The sequence below is a fragment of the Haliotis rufescens genome, unplaced genomic scaffold (assembly GCF_023055435.1).
Source record: "Haliotis rufescens isolate VD_foot unplaced genomic scaffold, xgHalRufe1.0.p SCAF_11, whole genome shotgun sequence".
NCBI lineage: Eukaryota > Metazoa > Mollusca > Gastropoda > Lepetellida > Haliotidae > Haliotis > Haliotis rufescens.
This window is the reverse complement of record NW_025963791.1, coordinates 27809482-27829166: the sequence shown is the minus strand read 5'-3', so window position 1 is coordinate 27829166 and position 19685 is coordinate 27809482. Positions and strand designations below refer to the sequence as shown.

Below are 19685 nucleotides of genomic sequence, written 5' to 3'. Positions count from 1 at the left end.
AGCCATAGTTTAATCTCAGATGGTGTGCTGTTGGATATAGTAAAATAGCGACAAGAGCAATTATACCCTATGACATGCAGTCATATATAGTGAAGTATTGACGAGAACACATCATACTGTTATCTGAGATGGTGTGCATTTGGATATAGTGAATTATTACATTTACAAATTCATTTTGTATTTTCATTGGTTGAGAAAAGGTTATATGACCTCCATTAGAACACTGTATTGGCAAAGACAAAACACGGTAATTTGGCCAAGTAGTTTAATTTAAGCTTCAGGAATATCAATCATCTGATATCGTCCTATAGCCATCAAATAGCTTATTCCCTTCCACTGATTTACCCACCTGAACTAGAAACAAAGCATACCAGTGAGACGTCCACGTCTGTTTCATAGTGAGATCTATGCATAAAGATTCAGAGTGGCAAAATACTCTCCACCAGACAAGAGTGATGATGACCTCAACTTTCCAAAAGCCAACTTTCCCCTTATGTCGAGCAATATTCCCGCAGCTCCAGCATTGGTGTCTACATTTCACAACTTTTGAGCATGCTCTTTCAACGAATATTTCAAAGAGCGTCACACGACTCCTACTCAGGTCTTAGTACAGCTCTCAAAAAGGTTTATGTTTATCAATGACAAACATTATTTCCCGTGCAATTCTCTTGTTTGACTTGTACCATATGTTCCTGTGGTGTTTTTAGATGAACAATTGACTTGCCTTTGTGTGTGTTTGTGACGGGTGCCACTGGTGGGGCAGGATGCGCTCACCATTTCGCGAACACCTTGTGTCATCACAATTTGATAGTAATTGATAAACACAAACTCATGATATCGTCGGAATCATACACCGGACTCACCGGGGTTTCTTATCATTGTGGAAGTGTTTTTGTCGCTTTTATTTTTACAGTAAATAATACACATAGAATTCCAAACAAACTGGGAATTCATATGAATGCAAGTCATTGGACGTCTTTTTTTTAATAACTGTAATGAAGGGAAGAGCAATCCGAGAGGTTTCAAAATAGTAAAATTAGTCTCAGCATGGTATTGAACATTGAAACAACACTAGGATTGCCAAAATCTATGTATAAATAGATAATCTGAGTGACAATTGACGGCCATCGTGGAATTTGGCAGCCATATTGGATTTCCAGGTGGTTAACATTTTTCTATCAATGTGTATAAACATTGATGTAAAGTTTCATGCTTGTATCATTATTTGAACAATTCATCTATTGTCTGCCCAATATTAGGAAGGTTCCATAACGCGTCTAACCCAGACTACTTCCTCCTTTGGAGTGAAGATAAGGTCTTTGGTCAGCATGGAGACAAACGATGGCATCTGCTTCACCGGAATCGTACTACGGCCATCAATCTGGGATTGGAATCGTCGAGCCACTATTTTGTTGACCAGAATCAGCATTCTCAAAAGGTCCATGGTCGTGCTGTATTTCTTTAAGACCCAACACAGGGCGTTAATGTAGCATGATCCATTTATCGTGTTTCGTGGTGACTGGTAACCTGGAAAAAAATATAATATGAGCGTTGTTGGGTCGTTGTCGGCACAGGTACTACAGAAATATACAATAGGTACATTTCTGTAGAGACAAATATACAACAGGTACACTAATGTATAGTTAAATATACAACAGGTACTTTTCTGTAGACACAAATATACAACAGGTACCTTTCTGTAGAGACACATATACAACAGGTACATTACTGAATAGATAAATGTTCAACAGGTACCTTTCTGTATAAACAAATATACAACAGGTGCCTTTCTGTATAAACAAATATACAACAGGTACCTTTCTGTACACACAAATATACAACGGGTACCTTTCTGTAGAGACAAATATTCAACAGGTACCTTTCTGTAGAGACAGATATACAACAGGTACCTTTCTGTAGAGACAAATATTCAACAGGTACCTTTCTGTAGAGACAAAGATACAACAGATACCTTTCTGTAGAGACAAATATACAACAGATACCTTTCTGCAGAGACAAAAATACAACAGGTGCCTTTCTGTACACAAATATACAACAGGAACCTTTCTGTACACACAAATATACAACAGATACCTTTCTGTAGAAACAAATATACAACAGGAAATTACTATACAGACAAATATACACCTGGTACCTTTCTGTATAAACAAATATACAACAGATACCTTTCTATATAAACAAATATACAACAGGTACCCTTCTGTACACAAATATACAACAGGTACATTTCTGTAGAGACAAATACACAACAGGTACATTTCTGTAGAGACAAATATACAACAGATGCATTTCTGTAGAGACAAATATACAACAGGTTCCTTTCTGTAGAGACAAATATACAAGAGATACATTTCTGTAGAAACAAATATACAAGAGATACATTTCTGTAGAGACAAATATACAAGAGATACATTTCTGTAGAGACAAATATACAACAGGTACCTTTCTGTAGAGACAAATATACAACAGATACATTTCCGTAGAGACAAATATACAACAGATACATTTCTGTAGAGACAAATATACAACAGGTACCTTTCTGTACAGACAAATATACAACAGGTTCATTTCTGTACAGACAAATATACACCTGGTATATTTCTGTACAGACAAATATACAACAGGAAATTACTATACAGACAAATTTACACCTGGTACCTTTCTGTACAGACAAATATACAACAGGTAAATTACTATACAGACAAATATACATCTGGTACCTTTCTGTACAGACAAATATACAACAGGTAAATTACTATACAGACAAATATACACCTGGTACCTTTCTGTACAGACACATATACAACAGGTAAATTACTATACAGACAAATATACACCTGGTACCTTTCTGTACAGACAAATATACAACAGGAATGTACTATACAGACAAATATACACCTGGTACCTTTCTGTACAGACAAATATATAACAGCTAAATTACTATATAGACAAATATACATCTGGTACCTTTCTGTACAGACAAATATACAACAGGTAAATTACTATACAGACAAATATACATCTGGTACCTTTCTGTACAGACAAATATACAACAGGTAAATTACTATACAGACAAATATACACCTGGTACCTTTCTTTACAGAAATATATGCACCTGGTACCTTTCTGTACAGACAAATAAACAACAGGTAAATTACTATACAGACAAATATACACCTGGTACCTCTGTACAGACAAATATACACCTGGTACCTTTCTGTACAGACAAATATACAACAGGTACCTTTCTGTTAACGGCGATTGAGTTACGACTGCAGTGCATTAAGATGTTGTGACATATATTCCACCATGCGACAGTTTAACTTAAAGGTGTTTTCGAGCATTGTCAAAACAGACAGTGACGCATATATATTTACCTGCTAGAGTACATATGTATATACAGAAAAGTATCTGGGACATATTTGTATTTCCCTTGTGTGGACAACTAACCCAACAACATTTACTATATTATTCACTGAAAAATCACCTGGGCATCAGCTGGTGTCAGTCGAAAACCTCGGCCAGCACTGACAAGCCTCCAGTCGGATCTAGTTGTGTGCACGTGACTATCACATGACACAACACATCTGGTTGCCGTGAACCTTGTATATTTTTTTATTTTTTCCCGTTTGTTCCAATCTTAAATTCAAAGTATGCACCTACGTTGGGTGGCTGAAATATTCTGGGTCTAACTATGACGGACTGCATTGATGGAGTTTGTTACTTAGTATTTTTCAACATAATCCTCTCCGAGGTCCACAAACTCTTGCCAACGATGCTGGAGTGCCTGGATCCCAGTGTTGTGGAACTCCTCTTCCCGGTGGTGTAAAGGTCCCACATACCGGAAATAACGTCATCATTGTTGGCATTATGCTTACCAGACAGTTCAAGTTTGGGAAGAAAGGTGGAAATCCGACGGTGCCAAATCTGGTGAATATCGAGGATTTGTAATTGCGTAGTTCAAAGCCACAGTCATACAATGCAGCCATGGCGACAACAGACATGGTCACAGGTGCATTAAGCTGGTGGAATAACACGCCTTTAGTGAGTTTCTCATGACATTTAGTCTTGATTTCAAGCAATTGCCTAATTAGATAAGCATAACATTGGCCATTAAAGGAATCCCCTTTCGGGAGGTAGGCCACCAGTAAAACTCATTTGGAATCCCAGAAAAGAGAAGCCATGACCTTGCAAGCCGATTGAACATATTTTGACTCCTTCACTAGACGTTTCCACTGAACGTTGTTTGGTCCCTATCTAATAGTGGTGAACCCAAGACTGGGTTACAAATCGCTCAACAAAATAAGCTGGGACGGCTCCAAAAAGTCTTAAATTCTCGCGAGAGAATGATGAACTTATTATTCAGGAAGCCTTGGAACCCAGCGTGCTGAAACCTTTTTGGGGCCCAGTTCATTCCTCAGAATTGTCTCAACTCTCTCGTGAGAGATGCCTACTATATTGTGGCGATCAGAGTGTCGTCAATCATCCATGAACATATGTATCTTATCGACATTTCCCTTAGTGGTAGCAGTTGAAGATTTTCCCTGATTTTTTCGATGCTCTCTCTCTTCCCTTCTTGAATTGCGCTGCCATCTCTTCTTAACAAAAATGGCTAAGGAAGGAGCATCATCCCCTAAACAATGGCACCGGGTCCGCGTGGAAGGCCGTTGGGGTTAGCCCTTTCAGTTGGAGATACTTGAGGTCAGCGCGGTTGCAAATTCTGTACATTTTCATCATCAGAGGATACCTAATCACTTTGATGCCAGCAGAATTATGCTGCCTGGTTGTGTATTTGGTTTGAATGCAGCCTATAAGTATGGAAAGTATTGTACATAATACATGCAAACTGTTATGGGTGCACTATTACTATTTCAGCCAACCCTCGTACATATTGTCTATAAAGCAGTGAATAACCTAAGCATTCTTCAGAAAGGCCGTCATGTTATACACACTATATGCAGCGAGATCTGGCTTCACACGGTTTACAGTGAAATCCACTCGCAGCCATTTGATTATTTCGATACATACAAAATACAACAATGGATAAATTTTGATTTTCACAAAAGAAATTCCACACAAAATATACATTTTCCTTCAATAAAACCTCCCTCAGAAACGACAGGATATGTGAAATATCCTCAACAATAATGTTTACAACTAGGTATCCAAACCGCACTTGACATGTTGATAAGACACAACGGCCCTCTTGACGCTCTGATATAGATACAGCCATCTTTCTAGAAGCTGGCCCATCCCCAAAACTTCTCAAATGATCAATCCTACCATGTTTGTAAACAAGTAGGGTCGGTTACTCTTATCACTCTGGTCACTACATTCACGACATTTTACTAGTGTTTCAGTCATTTTATGCCAGCAGCAACAGTTTCTGCTGCCACCAATATGGAGTGAGTGAGTGAGTATGGTTTTACGCCGCTTTTAGCAATATTCCAGCATTATCACGGCGGGGGACACCAGAAATGGGCTTCACACATTCTACCCATGTCGGGAATCGAACCCGGGTCTTCAGCGTGACGAGCGAACGCTTTAACCACCAGGCTACCCGACTGCCCCGTCACCAATATGGAGCGACCGTGACTAGGAGAAGACAAGTGATGTGAAATATAGGACACACCTGCAACTGTGGAATACGCCAAGAGGAAGTCGGCGCCGGCTGGAATTTTGTACGTCACAGACTCGCCGTCAACTTCGTCATAGTCGTCATCTGCGTCGTCTCCAACTACGCTGAAGGCGTTGGTGACATTTACACCATGGTCAAGTTCTCTGCCGCGACTTGCCTGCGAACCGACAGATTTTTAGGACATACGTGTGCTGTACCATTGAACATATACAACACAAAAGTAGTTAAGGAACACACGATTCTTTCATAATACTATAGGGCGGTCGGGTAGCCTAGTGGTTAAAGCGTTCGCTTGTCACGCTGAAGACCCGGGTTCGATTCCCGACATGGGTACAATGTGTGAAGCCCATTTCTGGTGTCCCCCGCCGTGATATTGCTGGAATATTGCTAAAAGCGGTGTAAAACCATACTCACTCACTCACTCATAATACTATAGTCAATCTGTCATGCCATTTACTATTGTGATTAGAAAGAATCGGGTGTTTTTTAACTCCTTTTGAATAAATACACTGATTTAAAATTCCCGGTCGTTGAGGAGTGACTAAAGGTGAAAGGATTATTAAAGGATTATTAAAGGATTCTTGTATTTGTGTGACGATTTATTTGAAATGTAAAGTGTTCTAGGTTGAAATATATTTATATATATGTACCTGTATAAAAAATAATTTAGGTTTTCCAGCCAGAGATTTGCAGATATGACCTTTGAATGGTGCCACCAATGATGAGATGGTGACAGTGCCGTCGGTTGCCTTCACATTGTCGTTACCGCCGTCGGAGAGTATGACACAGACGAAGCAGTCACAGGTACTGTGGTCGGACTGGGCGACTGTGGAGACAGATGTTATCTTAAGTCATTGTCATCTCCCTACAATGAGCATCATCATCATCATCATCATCATAACAATAACTGTACGCTCTGTCAGCGCTGTGTACAAACGTAATTATTCTTCTTAATTTTGACCAAATCCATTGTCAGCAGCAGCAGCAGCAGCTACGGTAGCAGGTTTATGATACTTTTAGTCTACATATAAGACGTCAACGTATCGATTTTCTATCCAAACAGATTCATTGGACGTAAAAGGCAAAACAGAGGTGAAAACGATATGTTTGTTTGTTTGTTGGTTGGTTGTTTAACGCTGCACTCGGAAATATTCCAGCTATATGACGGCGGTCTGTAAATAATCAAGTCTGGACCAGACAATCCAGTGATTGACATCATGAGCATCGATCCACGCATTTGGGATACGATGACATGCATCAACCAAGTCAGCGAGCCTGACCACCCGATCCCGTAAGTTGCCTCTTACGACAAGCATACTCGCTTTTTACGGCAAGGTAGGTTGCTGAAGACATTTACTATGTAATATTGACACAAGTCGGCTCAAGACCTATTCTACCCAAGATCATCACGGGTAAAAAACCCGATATGAATGGACCAGTGACAATAAGTTATGACACCAGGTGTTCCGGACAAGGCACTATATACGTCATTACCCCGGTCTAGGAAGCAGTGTGCACTCACATTACATTCTCAACTCTCTGGGGAGTATACAATCCATGTTGCCTTTCAGATCACATACGCATGGAAAACTAACATTACCTGCATATATAGTAGGATTTAAGTTACAGACTTGCTAGTTGTGATTTATATTGTTTTACTGTTGTGTTGTGTGGCCAGGTCTGTGTGTCTGTATCACCTGTCAACTTACCTTTACTCATCAGGACTTTCATCTGCCTCATCGTCTGATTTGAGTACACCGTCACCTCGAACCCCAGCTGCGTTAAGCAATCCGTCATACTCTCCCCATCCTTCTCCACCCCTCCCTGGGTATTGGTGATGATGACGGCGAGACCACGTCTCTCGTGCTCCATGTTGTATGTGTCGGACACCCTCATCACATCCGGCTCCATGGTGACTGTGTGGGCACAATATGGCGACATGTCAGAGAGTTTTGAGTGAAGTGCGTGAGTCGGGCTAAGTATTGTGTGTTTGTTTGTTTGTTTGTTTGTTTGTTGTTTAAGTCGCACTCACCAATATTCAAGCTACAGGACGGCGGTCTGTAAATAATCGAGCCTGAACCCGACAATCCAGTGATTGATATCATGAGCATCGATCTACGCAATACATGCATCAACCAAGACCACCCGATCCCGTGAGTTGCCTCCTACGACATACATAGTCGCCTCTTACGGCAAGCATGGGTTGCTGAAGACCTTTTCTCTACCCCGATCATCACGGGTCGTGAAGACATTGACTGTATAAATGACACAGAGAGGCTCAGTGTCACGTGTTGGCATGGTTACATATCAACAAACAACACAGCTTTTATTCCCCTAGGATGATGGGCCCGTTTCAGACATGTTGGGAAACGAACTCGTGTCTTTGTTGTGCCGGGCGAACTATTTGACCTCCGGGCTACCCAAAACAGCCCCTTTAAAGACTAAATAGACATTACGCTCACAGTAAAAAGTAACAAGTTTGGATATTGCGAAAATGGAATCGTCCACACATGCCAGCGTTTGAAAACGAACTCGGGTTTTTGGTGTATGTTAAATTTGTGTAGGTTCTTTGGTTTAAATGCAAATAAAATCAGTTCATAGGCGGATCCAGAGGGGGTTCAAGGGAATCCTGACTCCCTAACCCTCCCCTTTTTGTAAACCAAATGTATGTTGTAGGCAGTAAAATTATCTGAGGGAGGATTTTGATATTTTGGACCCCTCCCTTGTAAAAATGCAGGGTCCGCCCTTGCAGTTAACCCTGCCATATGCCACATGAACAATGTCAAGACTATCCGTCGTGAGCAGGAACATGTACTTTTACTTGAATCTATTATCATGTTAAAGACAATACATAGGCTTAAATACCGTCCCGTGATTATCATTGCATGTTTGAATGTATAAGCACATGTGGCATCGGTTGCCCAGTCGTGTGCTTCAAGGCGCTGCAATTCGCTGTGCAGAGCTGCGGTCCTTAGGCGTTCCACAGACGAATGATCGTGAGTTTGAATGTGTCTAGGTTTGTCAGCAGCATACCCATATACCAATGGTAAACGTTTAAGACCTGCATCAGTTCGGGCTTTCCCCTACATCAAACTGACACGTCATCATACCTCTGAAATACTGTGGGAAGCTGCGTTAAACCAATATCAGCACTTACTTATACTATAATACATAATTACGAGCATGTCCCTTGTACGGATTATTGAGGTGAAATTGGGTTTAACGTCGCGTCCAAGATCATTGCACTTATATAGAGACGTTCTTGCACACGCGTGTGTGTGGCTGCTTCTACTAGTACGGACTGACGCCGATTTATAGTTCTAGCTCACTGAGATACCATGCCGCAGTTTAACATGAGTACTCCACTCGGACACAGTATACTGACTCCGAGCCGACAAATCCTTGTTTTAGCCACTTAATGCCGAGCGCCAGACAGGGTCACAACAAGTACCATCTTTTAACGTCTTTTGGTATGACGCGGTCGGGGATCGAACCTCGCTCTCTGGGCAGACGCTCAACCACTAAACCACGGAGGCGGTCGTATGGATTATTTGTGATCAGTGCAATACCAAATAACTCTAAATGAAGCAACTACGCAACCGTAGATGATTGATTACCTTTAGGCCTAAACACAGACACGGCGATAACATCACACAAGCATATACTAAAAGGACTTATAATCTAAATGTATAATTTATAATGGAAAAACCAATAAAATCCTTACGTTGTCGAGACAGGAACTAGTCTTCAACTATGAACGCGTGTTTACTTGACTGTGCATGTTCCGTCACTGAATCATCCGTAGTCAAATGTAGGTTGACAGAAGAGACGAATGGTGTTCTTTTCACTTCATAATTCGGATGAAGCCGTCACGTTACACACGCAGTGTGTATGTAGACTATTTACCTTCAGCACGATGAACACCAGCATGTAATGACAAACCAACCTGTGATTGTAGGTGAATAGTGTTGTACTTTGAACCAGGTAACTATATAGAGTGTAAGCAGGTGTAAGCAGCGATAATGTATCTACTATCTTACCTATCTATTCTCGTGGGAATGTATACTGATAAAAAAGGAAACGCATATGATTTATTGATAAGACACATTTGAATGACAATAACAATATGTGACGCATCATTATTTCGAAAAATAAATTGCAACATAAATGCAGAGACTAACCATCCTAGATTTTCTGCCGAAACAGATTCCACTGGGCGTACAGGGCAAATAACTGTGGAAATTACATGAATGGACCAATGAATATCAAGTGATAACCCCAGGTGTTCGCGAAAAGTGTAAACATGTCCTGTCCTACCGGGAGCACCCGTCAGTCATACAATTTGCATAAACAATATGTATTTATTGCCTGACGCTATGCGACGTCAGCCTGTCAATCAAGTGATGGACGAACCAGAAAACACTGTGACACGAGTGAATCATTGCTGATTCTATTTAAGTCATGTCACAACTGAAGCACAGCAGAACAACGTCGTGGAACCATTGAAAACAGGGACGGAATCCAGAAACGGACAGCGTCGCGCTGTCGAGAAGGATACTTGCAAAAAGCGGCCAAAGCGCCAGGGTGTACCGACGGTGCCATGACTGTTTCGCCGACAACTGCATTTCGGGAGGTTGACAAATTAGGCGGTGGCAGCGTAATGGTGTAGGCGGTAATTCCCAACAAACCTTGTGCAACTGCAAGGCAACTTAACGGCCCAACGCTATTGTGAAATCCCACAGCCGCATGCTAACGTCATATTTCGTGTGAGTGAGTGAGTGAGTATTGCTCTGGGGTAACACCACCTTGTCACATGAGACTAGTCTCAAAGCTGTATATGAGGCTGGAACATCTTGTAAATGCTCTGTATACAGATATCACTTGGTATCCTTTGAAGCTTGGTCTTATCTGTATACGCAGCAATTATCTTTAGAGTGTGATGGACAAAGTCTGGAGGCACTTGGCTACCCCAATGGCCATCTTTATAAGCATAGGTTCATTTACTTGTAGGTACTGATCTAAATCTCTTCAGCATACCAAGACCATTCACTTCTGGGCTGCCCGAACACATCCACACAATGAAAACACAAAATACAATACAGCTGATGAAATTGCAAGCAGTGATTTATTTAATTTCTCGGACAGTTTTGTACACTAGAACTGGCTTACATGCCATATATCATAACACTTTACATTCAGATATAAGCTATACATAATTAAATAACAAGATCATGCAGCAAACGATGGATGAAGAGATGATGAAAACAATGAAGTAAAACAGCTATACATAAATAACACCTTGCATGTAGCTGGCTACAGGTACACAATTGCATATATTTATCAAATAGACTCAAAATATCTCTTTACATCTGAAAAAGGGGGACTATGTTCCATCTCCAGTCAAGACATTAGTGCAGTAGGTTAAATCTGTGATGAGGTTACTCTGTAACTGATAGAATTATCTACATCTGGATTGTTTGAACAACTTGATAAACACTGTTCAACATGATAATGCTGGAGTATGTGAAGACATCATACCATATAGCCTTAGAGTGAATGAGCATGGTTTTACGCCGCTTTTAGCAATATTCCAGTAATATCACGACTGGGGGCACCAGAAATGGGCTTCACACATTGTAACCATGTGGGGAATCAAACCCAGGTCTTCCACATGACGAGTGAACGCTTTAACTGCTCGGCTAGCCCACCGCCCCTAAGAGTAAATGAGCATCAGTGTTATAGTCAAGGGGTGTAACAATGCAGGGAAGAAGTATCACATGAGGGATTTAACATGTACGTCATAGATACCAAACATGATTTAATATTAGAGTCATCACATGATATATATCCTGAATGTATACAAAACAGACCATGTTATTGACAACTGTTAACATGTAACGATCTTATGTATTTTCTTTAGTTAGAAGTGCAGTTTGGGACACTTTTTGCTATAAAAAAGTAAACAATTCAAGTATGACTTGCGACTCATGTATCATGTCAGCAGCAGTTAATATGCAAAACAGATCCTAAGGAATCAAAATCTTTCCAACAGTGTTCAATTTCCTTCAAGTTGATGTACAGGAAGAGACAACATCTAACAAACAGTGTTGGTTTACTCCTAACATGAATTTGAAGCAACAAATCTCACTCAAACTAAGTGAAATAAATAACACCATATTCATTTATATGAGGATCTATATGGAGGATTACAACCCAGGTGCAATGTGGAGACATGAAACGCTTCGTGAAGATGCATGCTTCATGAGGACACAATGCTTCATGAGGACACAATGCTTCATGAGGACACAATGCTCCATGAGGACACAATGCTTCATGAGGACACAATGCTCCATGAGGACACAATGCTTCACGAAGACCATGCTTCATGAGGACACAATTCTTCATGAAGACCATGCTTCATGTAAACACAATGCTTCATGAGGACACAATTCTTCATGAAGACCATGCTTCATGTAAACACAATGCTTCATGAGGACACAATGCTTCATGAAGACCATGCTTCATGAGGACACAATGCTTCATGAGGACACAATGCTTCATGTAACACACAATGTTTCATGAAGACACACAATGCTCCATGATGACACAATGCTCCGTGAAGTCACACAATGCTTCATCTAGACACACAATGCTTCATGAAGACAAAATGCTCCGTGAAGGCACTCAATGCTTCATGTAGACACATGTTCATGACAATGTTCCATGAAGACCGTTAAGAACAGGATCCCTAACTACCTCTTGGATGTTGATTTAAAGAATCAAGAAATACTTGAGATGTTGGCAAAAGAGATCAAGTCATGTAATCTTTTTTGGTAATTGCACAGAAAGTTTTGATTTTGAAAGTTTAAGAGAGTTGAACATGGAAAACAATTGACACATCTTGAATCAAATATTCAAGACCTCAAGAACTATCACCAGATAGATGATCCACTTAACGATTTGACACATTACAAGAAACACAAGGTACGTCAATGATTACATACAATAAACATCATCATGATGATAAATAAAGATTCTGCACCATATTTCACATGACATGATTCTGAATGTGAATTTACAATTCATTATCAATATATATTGAAGAAGGGTAATATCATCTCAATATACAAGAATCTGAAGTATGCATAATTATCGGTGATTGTATGAGTGAATGTCTCAATGCACCAGGTACCAGTGCAGAAAAATACAAAGATATACTAATTTAACTGTTGAGTGCGTCAGAAGAAAGTGTAAGTCAGGTTGAAAAATATAGTATTCTCTCTGATGACATGAGCTTCAGTGCCACAGGATAAATGAATCACAATATATTTCTCACAATCTCAGTCATCATGGTCATAATCTCAATACTCTCCCATTTCTAATACGGAACAGTATCAGTCAAAATTACAGTCAAACAAAACAAAAATCTAAACAGTTCTCTTTGGGCTGAAGCCTAATAAACAAACTACTAGCAAGCCTAAAATAACAAACTAAAACTAAAACAAAAACAATACAGGGATGTTTTAATAAGTATTATCCATGTATAGAGATTTTGATGACTGATTTTACACGCTCAACAACTTGCATACAAGGAACACAATGTAGAAAGGTATTGCAGACACTCACGATTACTGGGAAATGCACACCTATATTCAAACAAGGGAGGGTTGTAAATGACTGCGTTGATATATCTACCTCTGACTCTACAAGCATATGACATGTATTAGAGCAGTCATGATGTACTGATGTACTGATGTATCATGACTTTACACCCGATGAAACCACACATAATACGCCTACCAGGTATCCATTCCTATTGGTTTAAATAATCCCACCAGATAGTTCCACTGGCAATAAACACCTCGTAGCTAATCACATCCGAGAGAATAATACTGTTAAAAAAAAGCCAAAATAATCAATCATGACAGTCAAAACAAACTGGTTGATGGCAACAACCTCTTGTTGCCCGGGATGCATGGACCAAGGAGAATTTCATATAATGACAGTGGAAATGAATTATCACACTATGTGTCATATCATTATTCAAAGGTGAGTGAGTGAGTTGGGTTTAAAGCCTCCTTTAACAGTATTCCAGTTATATCATGGCATGTCAGCTTAATGTGGGAAGAAAGCCTGGATTCAAAAGTAGATGGTAGAGATAGACGTATCATGTATGTACCCTGCGTGTCTGCATGTACCCTTCGCGTCTCTCAATGAGGTGCACTGATACAGGATGGGACTACGGGTTCTCCTTGTAAGAAGCATGCAAGCTCACTACAAAACTCAAGCAATAACTAAAACTGAAAACAATCTTCCAAGCTGACTGTGCTTTATGTTTTGTACATATATACAATGTTTACAATGTTTACAAAATCCTCTCATTCCATCAGTACAGGGCATCTCACCGTCACATCACACATACATCTTCACCAGAGCAACACGTTTATTCCATTTAGCTACAAGTTGATAGAAGATGTGCTCACCCAGTCCTCCAGCCTAATACAACACTGAGGACATCATCAGGAATAATAAATGCAGCTTAAAAATACATCCTTGTATAAACCATACTCGTGGAATATTACTAGACAGAGTTGTCCGAGGTGTTATGCAAAGCACCAGTGGAGGGAGGCTACTTCAGGTAATGTACAGATCAGTGTTCCAAACTAGTCTGATGACACAGCTTGGCCTAAGATGAATGAAGGAATGATATTGTCTAAAAGAATGGTGATTAGGTGTTGAAGTTATAAAACCTCAGGTTACCATAGCTTTTAAATAACAGCTCATTAACTAGAATTGTTGGGATTAAACAGTTTGTACCCTGTAGTATTTATAGTGATTGAAATTAATGAGGGTCCGCATCACCATATAGAGTACCGCTGCAGATCTGGTACTGTTGGTGGTCACATGGTTACATAGAGTAGAATTCCAGATCTTGTGCAGTGGGGGGCCACATGGCCACATAGAGGACCACTTCAGATGGTGGTGCAGTGGGTATCCACATGACCCCCTGGTGTAGCACCTCCCTGCACTGGACAAGCACCTCCCTGCACTGGAGAGGCACCTCCCTGCACTGGACAGGCACCTCCCTGCACTGGACAAGCACCTCCCTGTACTGGACAAGCACCTCCCTGCACTGGACAAGCACCTCCCTGCACTGGACAAGCACCTCCCTGCACTGGACAAGCACCTCCCTGTACTGGACAAGCACCTCCCTGCACTGGACAAGCACCTCCCTGCACTGGACAAGCACTTGGGACTCTGCACACACTCTGTTAACCCTGGACATAAACCTGTGTAATGCAGCACCTCCCTGCACTGGACACACACTGGGGACTCTGCACACACACTGTTAACCCTGGACATAAACCTGCGTAATGCAGCACTTCCCTGCACTGGACACACACTGGGGACTCTGCACACACACTGTTAACCCTGGACATAAACCTGTGTAATGCAGCACCTCCCTGCACTGGACACACGGTGTGTTAACCCTGGACATAGACCTGCAGCTGTGCTGCTGACTGGATGAGGACTTTGATGCCAGGCATGAAGCTGCTGATCTCGGAGAAGTTGCCCTGGCTGATCATCTGGGTGTAGACGCCGAGGCTGGCGTTGTAGTCGTACTGCTGTACAGACTGGATGATCTGGTGCAGGCCCAGGACCACATTCCCAGATAACTGAAACACAGCATGCAGAACAAGTCACGTCATGCTCCCCAGCAAGACAGAACATGGTGTACACTGGCCGTGGCATATAATGTGTGTATGAACATTAACAAATCTTTTGTTTCGTTTGTTGTTTTATGCTGCATTCAGCAATATTATGGCCATATCACATCAGCCTAACTAACAAATCTGGGCCAGGCAAACCTGTGATTAATATTCCAAGCAATGTCCCATGATTTGGGGGATTATGACACACAATCCACCTAAGGACCGACAACCTGATTCAGTGTTGTCGCCTCTTAGAACTAGCATTACAGTGTTTGAGAGCTATCATGAAGTATTTTTAACATTTAACTGTGATACAAAGTACTAAATACAACACTGCGGAGAACACTGTGATGCTTATCAGAAAAAACAATATTGCCATGGTATATAGTGAGCTTAGCCATGCCTAAAGGTGAGACAGGAACATTATGGAGAAACCTTCTGTATCATTACAACATTATCATATCCCTCTATGAAAACTAAATCCTTTACTGATGACATCTACATCACCAGTATCTGTGCACATTCAGAGAGAGCAGGACAGGAAAAGTCATGACTCACCGTTCCGTCCCGGAGACGGTCGTACAACAGTTCCAACTTCCTGGATACATCCTCTAGTTTCCTCTTCATTTGCTGCAAAAAGATTTATTTACATGATGAACTTGTTCTTTGTTTATTATCTAATGCCTACTCCGCAATAGTCACACTATATAATAGCAGCCTGTAAATAATCTTGTCTAGGCTGAACAAACCAGTGAGTGATAGTATGAGCAATATGAAAATGTCAACATGTGTTCAATGTTAAGCCTATGGTCTTGTAACCTATTGTCATGCAGCTTAACCTCTTGTAAGCACAATTTTTCCGTAAATTGTAAATTACACTCTTTTTTCTCTCATTAGATTTTTGTTTAGGATTTTGTAAACCAATTAAGAACAGTTTGCCTGACAATGTAAGACTGATGTGATGTTGGAGTTACAACTTACTGCACTGGAGGCGGCCCTGACAATGTAAGACTGATATGATGGTGGAGTTACAACTTACTGCACTGGAGGCGGCCCTGACAATGTAAGACTGATATGATGGTGGAGTTACAACTTACTGCACTGGAGGCGGCCCTGACAATGTAAGACTGATATGATGGTGGAGTTACAACTTACTGCACTGGAGGCGGCCCTGACAATGTAAGACTGATATGATGGTGGAGTTACAACTTACTGCACTGGAGGCGGCCCTGACAATGTAAGACTGATATGATGTTGGAGTTACAACTTACTGCACTGGAGGCGGCCCTGACAATGTAAGACTGATGATGGTGGAGTTACAACTTACTGCACTGGAGGCGGCCTGGCTGCAGTTACTGACAAGCAGGTTGAAGATCTCCTGAAGGACCTTGTGCTCGGCCGGGACGGGGCCCTTCTGGACTGGCTTCACCTCCTCCGGGGCAGGCTTCTGAGGCTGGACATACACAACAGGGTTACTATGGTAACAGTATCATCTCAACTCTGTCAAGAGGTATGCTATGTCAGTTACTGGATTAAGCTGGTGTTCATGCTTGGAGGTCATTCATCAGACTTGTAAGTGGCCTTAGAAGAAACTGTTAATTGTTGAGTACAACTGTACAAGTATTCATCAGGCACATTCATACTGTACTGTATACACGTAAGGCATTATGTCAGCAGAGGATACCAGGGTTAAGATTATGAAGTCTATAAAGGTGCCAATTTCAAGTGGAGACAATACATGTCAGCAAATGCATGAAAGGTAAATATTATCTTGATTTCTTGTTTGGAGAACCGTAAACACAAAGATTCAAACATCAATTATTTTGTTTTTTTGTTTGTTTTGTTACACAACACTCAGCAATATTCCAGCTATATGATGACAGCCTGTAATCAAGTCTGGACCAGACAATCCAGTGATTGACATCATATACAACATCCCAAGTCACTGGGGTACGACGTCCCACATTCAACAGTCACTAAGCCGGACCAACCAATGCAAATAAGTCATCTTGTATGACAAACACTGATTGCTGTGGACCTATTCTAACCCGTAATCACCTATTGGAACCCACAATCCTCATGGGTTTGAGTGAGTGAATAAACCAACGGATCAGGTTTACACCTGTATCACACAGATCAGATCAATAATGTAAGCAATGATCCACTGTCCACAAAAAGCAATGAGAAGGTGGTGAAGTGAGTGAGTGAGTGAGTATGGTTTTACGCCGCTTTTAGCAATATTCCAGCAATATCACGGTGGGGACACCAGAAATGGGCTTCACACAATGTACCCATGTCAGGAATCAAACCCAGGTCTTTGGCGTGATGAGCGAATGCTTTAACCACTAGGCTACCCGACCGCCCCTGGTGGTGAAGTGAAATTGGGCTAGTGTTCACAAATCTCAAATCAACCAGGTGAGCTTTGGGAGTTCTTCCCTCATGATCATCCATCCAGGTTCTATCCAGTTCTATCCGGTTCTATCCGGTTCTATCCAGCATTATGAGGTGAGTTGAAATGGGGTTTATTGTTGTTTGAGATTATTGCACTCATAAAGCAACGTGTGCATTTATTTGTTGTTTTACCCCCAGTCAGCAATATTCCAGCTATATTATCTGTCAATCAACCTGTCAATTATCAGCCGTGTCCTACATGCCAAGGGTACAATGACACACAATCAAACAAGTCACCGAAGGCTAACCACATCAGTCCACAGAGTCACCTCTTACGACAAGCGACTTGTGAAGATCAGGGTAGAGAATAAGTCTTCAGCAACCCATGCTGGCCATAAGAGGCAACTTTGCTTCTCATAAGAGGCGACTAAAGGGATCGGATTGTCAGGCTTGCTGACTTGGTTGATGCATGTCATCTTATCTCAATTGCGTGGATCGATGCTTATGATGTCCGTCACTGGACTGCCTGGTCCGGACTCAATTATTTACAGATCGCCATCACATAGCTGGAATATTGCTGAGTGTGGTGCCAAATAACAAACAATCAATCTTACGACAAGCAATAGAGTTTTGGGGACCTACTGTACCCCGGGTCCCCTTTGGAGACAGAACTAGTTATGCTGGTTCTATGGAGTTCGCCCCCTGCGCAAGGTGGGTGTGTCTCACCTTGGGCTTCTGGGGGGCCTGGAAAGCGGGCATGGTGGGAGGTGTCATGGCAGTATATTGTTGCTAAAGGCGGCAAGCGTGGGAGAAAACAGGATGAGTTAACAACATAAATAGGGAGAACTACTGCATGCATACTGTCAGTCCACCAGACCTCCCTGATGTAGGTGATGCTTTCCTGACTTGCTGCTTCCGAAACACCAGTGTGGAGATCATGTCTGGGTAGGATTTAACACATTTAATCGCCCCTTACCACAAGCATGGTTTGATGCGGACTACTTCTATTAATGAATCCCTTCAGGGTGTAGTCAGCAGTCTTTTTGTAACCACTAGTCAGTAACCATGGCAACAACAATGCTCTAAAAGACTTAAAAATCAATTTAGGTCAAAACAACCTGTCCTCTTCCCAGAATTGAAATGGTAATTACTTCCACAACATGCAATGCTATTAGTGAGCGAGTATGGTTTTACGCCGCTTTTGGCAATAGTCCATCAATATCACGGCGGGGGACACCAGAAATGGGCTTCACACATTGTACCCATGTCGGGAATCGAACCCGGGTCTTCGGCGTGACGAGCAAACGCTTTAACAACTAGGCTACCGGACCGCCCCAATGCTATTAGTAGTACAGAGCAGTAGTGACATGCAACATCGGTCCTACCAACTTCAAACACAATGGAAAGATAGTTCTATTTTTATAGGTACAATAACTCTCTACGTAACCTTAAGTCATCAGCTAAATATTCTGTTTTAATGCCGTTTTCTTTCATTTTGAAAATAACAAAACAAGATGAACACGTTGAACAAGTGTTAATTTCGCTCGTCTTGTTGTGTTACCATGGTTACCAATAATTACAAAGTATGCATACAGAGTTTCCATAGAGAAAACAAACAGAAACTGGTGACCAGAAACCATGTCAGTTACTTCAAAATACCATTAACAATGCTCAAGCTGTATGATGGAGAGATCTGGAATTGTTATTCATAATGCTCGCATTCATGGTAGCAATATTTAAGAACATGTTAGAAACTGTTAATCTGGGGAAACTCATGCAGAAACATTACAACTGTGAGCTATTAGTAAAATTAGTTAACAGATACACTGTTCAGGCATGTGATGCTGCCATTAATGATTATTGTGGTCAGTTAGCTGCTGGTTCTCAACACAAATAGATACAACATCAGAGTCAATTATACA

At 41.2% G+C, this 19685-nt stretch overlaps 2 protein-coding genes across 10 annotated transcripts in view; both read right to left on the bottom strand.

Annotated features, from left to right (window-relative positions):
* Window positions 1-251: 251 nt before the first annotated feature.
* LOC124149294 (caspase-7-like) lies at window positions 252-9639 on the bottom strand. The gene is made up of 5 exons (XM_046520786.2): window positions 9384-9639; window positions 7369-7575; window positions 6310-6485; window positions 5654-5816; window positions 252-1527 (listed from the first exon to the last, which is right to left on the bottom strand). The coding sequence occupies exons 2-5, from the start codon at window positions 7568-7570 to the stop codon at window positions 1256-1258; spliced, it is 813 nt and encodes a 270-aa protein (XP_046376742.2). The 5' UTR covers window positions 7571-7575; window positions 9384-9639; the 3' UTR covers window positions 252-1255.
* A 1121-nt stretch (window positions 9640-10760) lies between these two features.
* LOC124149340 (protein transport protein Sec31A-like) overlaps window positions 10761-19685 on the bottom strand; it is a 35810-nt gene continuing 26885 nt past the window's right edge. For 2 of the 9 annotated variants that reach the window (XM_046520864.2, XM_046520868.2), the window contains 4 exons: window positions 18490-18552; window positions 16700-16825; window positions 15931-16002; window positions 10761-15336 (listed from right to left, as the gene is read on the bottom strand). In XM_046520864.2, coding sequence (XP_046376820.2) covers window positions 15145-15336; window positions 15931-16002; window positions 16700-16825; window positions 18490-18552 — 453 coding nt within the window. In that variant the 3' untranslated portion in view covers window positions 10761-15144. The remainder of the gene's footprint in view (window positions 15337-15930; window positions 16003-16699; window positions 16826-18489; window positions 18553-19685) is intronic. The other 7 variants (XR_007219966.1, XR_007219967.1, XR_007219968.1 and 4 more) reach the window with 7 other exon arrangements.

Coding starts and splice junctions, on each gene's coding strand:
- LOC124149294 (XM_046520786.2), bottom strand. CDS start 7,570: ATGGAGCCGGATGTGATGAGGGTGTCCGACACATACAACATGGAGCAC. Junction 6,486..7,368: donor GAAAGTCCTGATGAGTAAAG/GTAAGTTGACAG, acceptor CTGTCTCCACAG/TCGCCCAGTCCGACCACAGT. Junction 5,817..6,309: donor CTAAATTATTTTTTATACAG/GTACATATATAT, acceptor GTCGGTTCGCAG/GCAAGTCGCGGCAGAGAACT.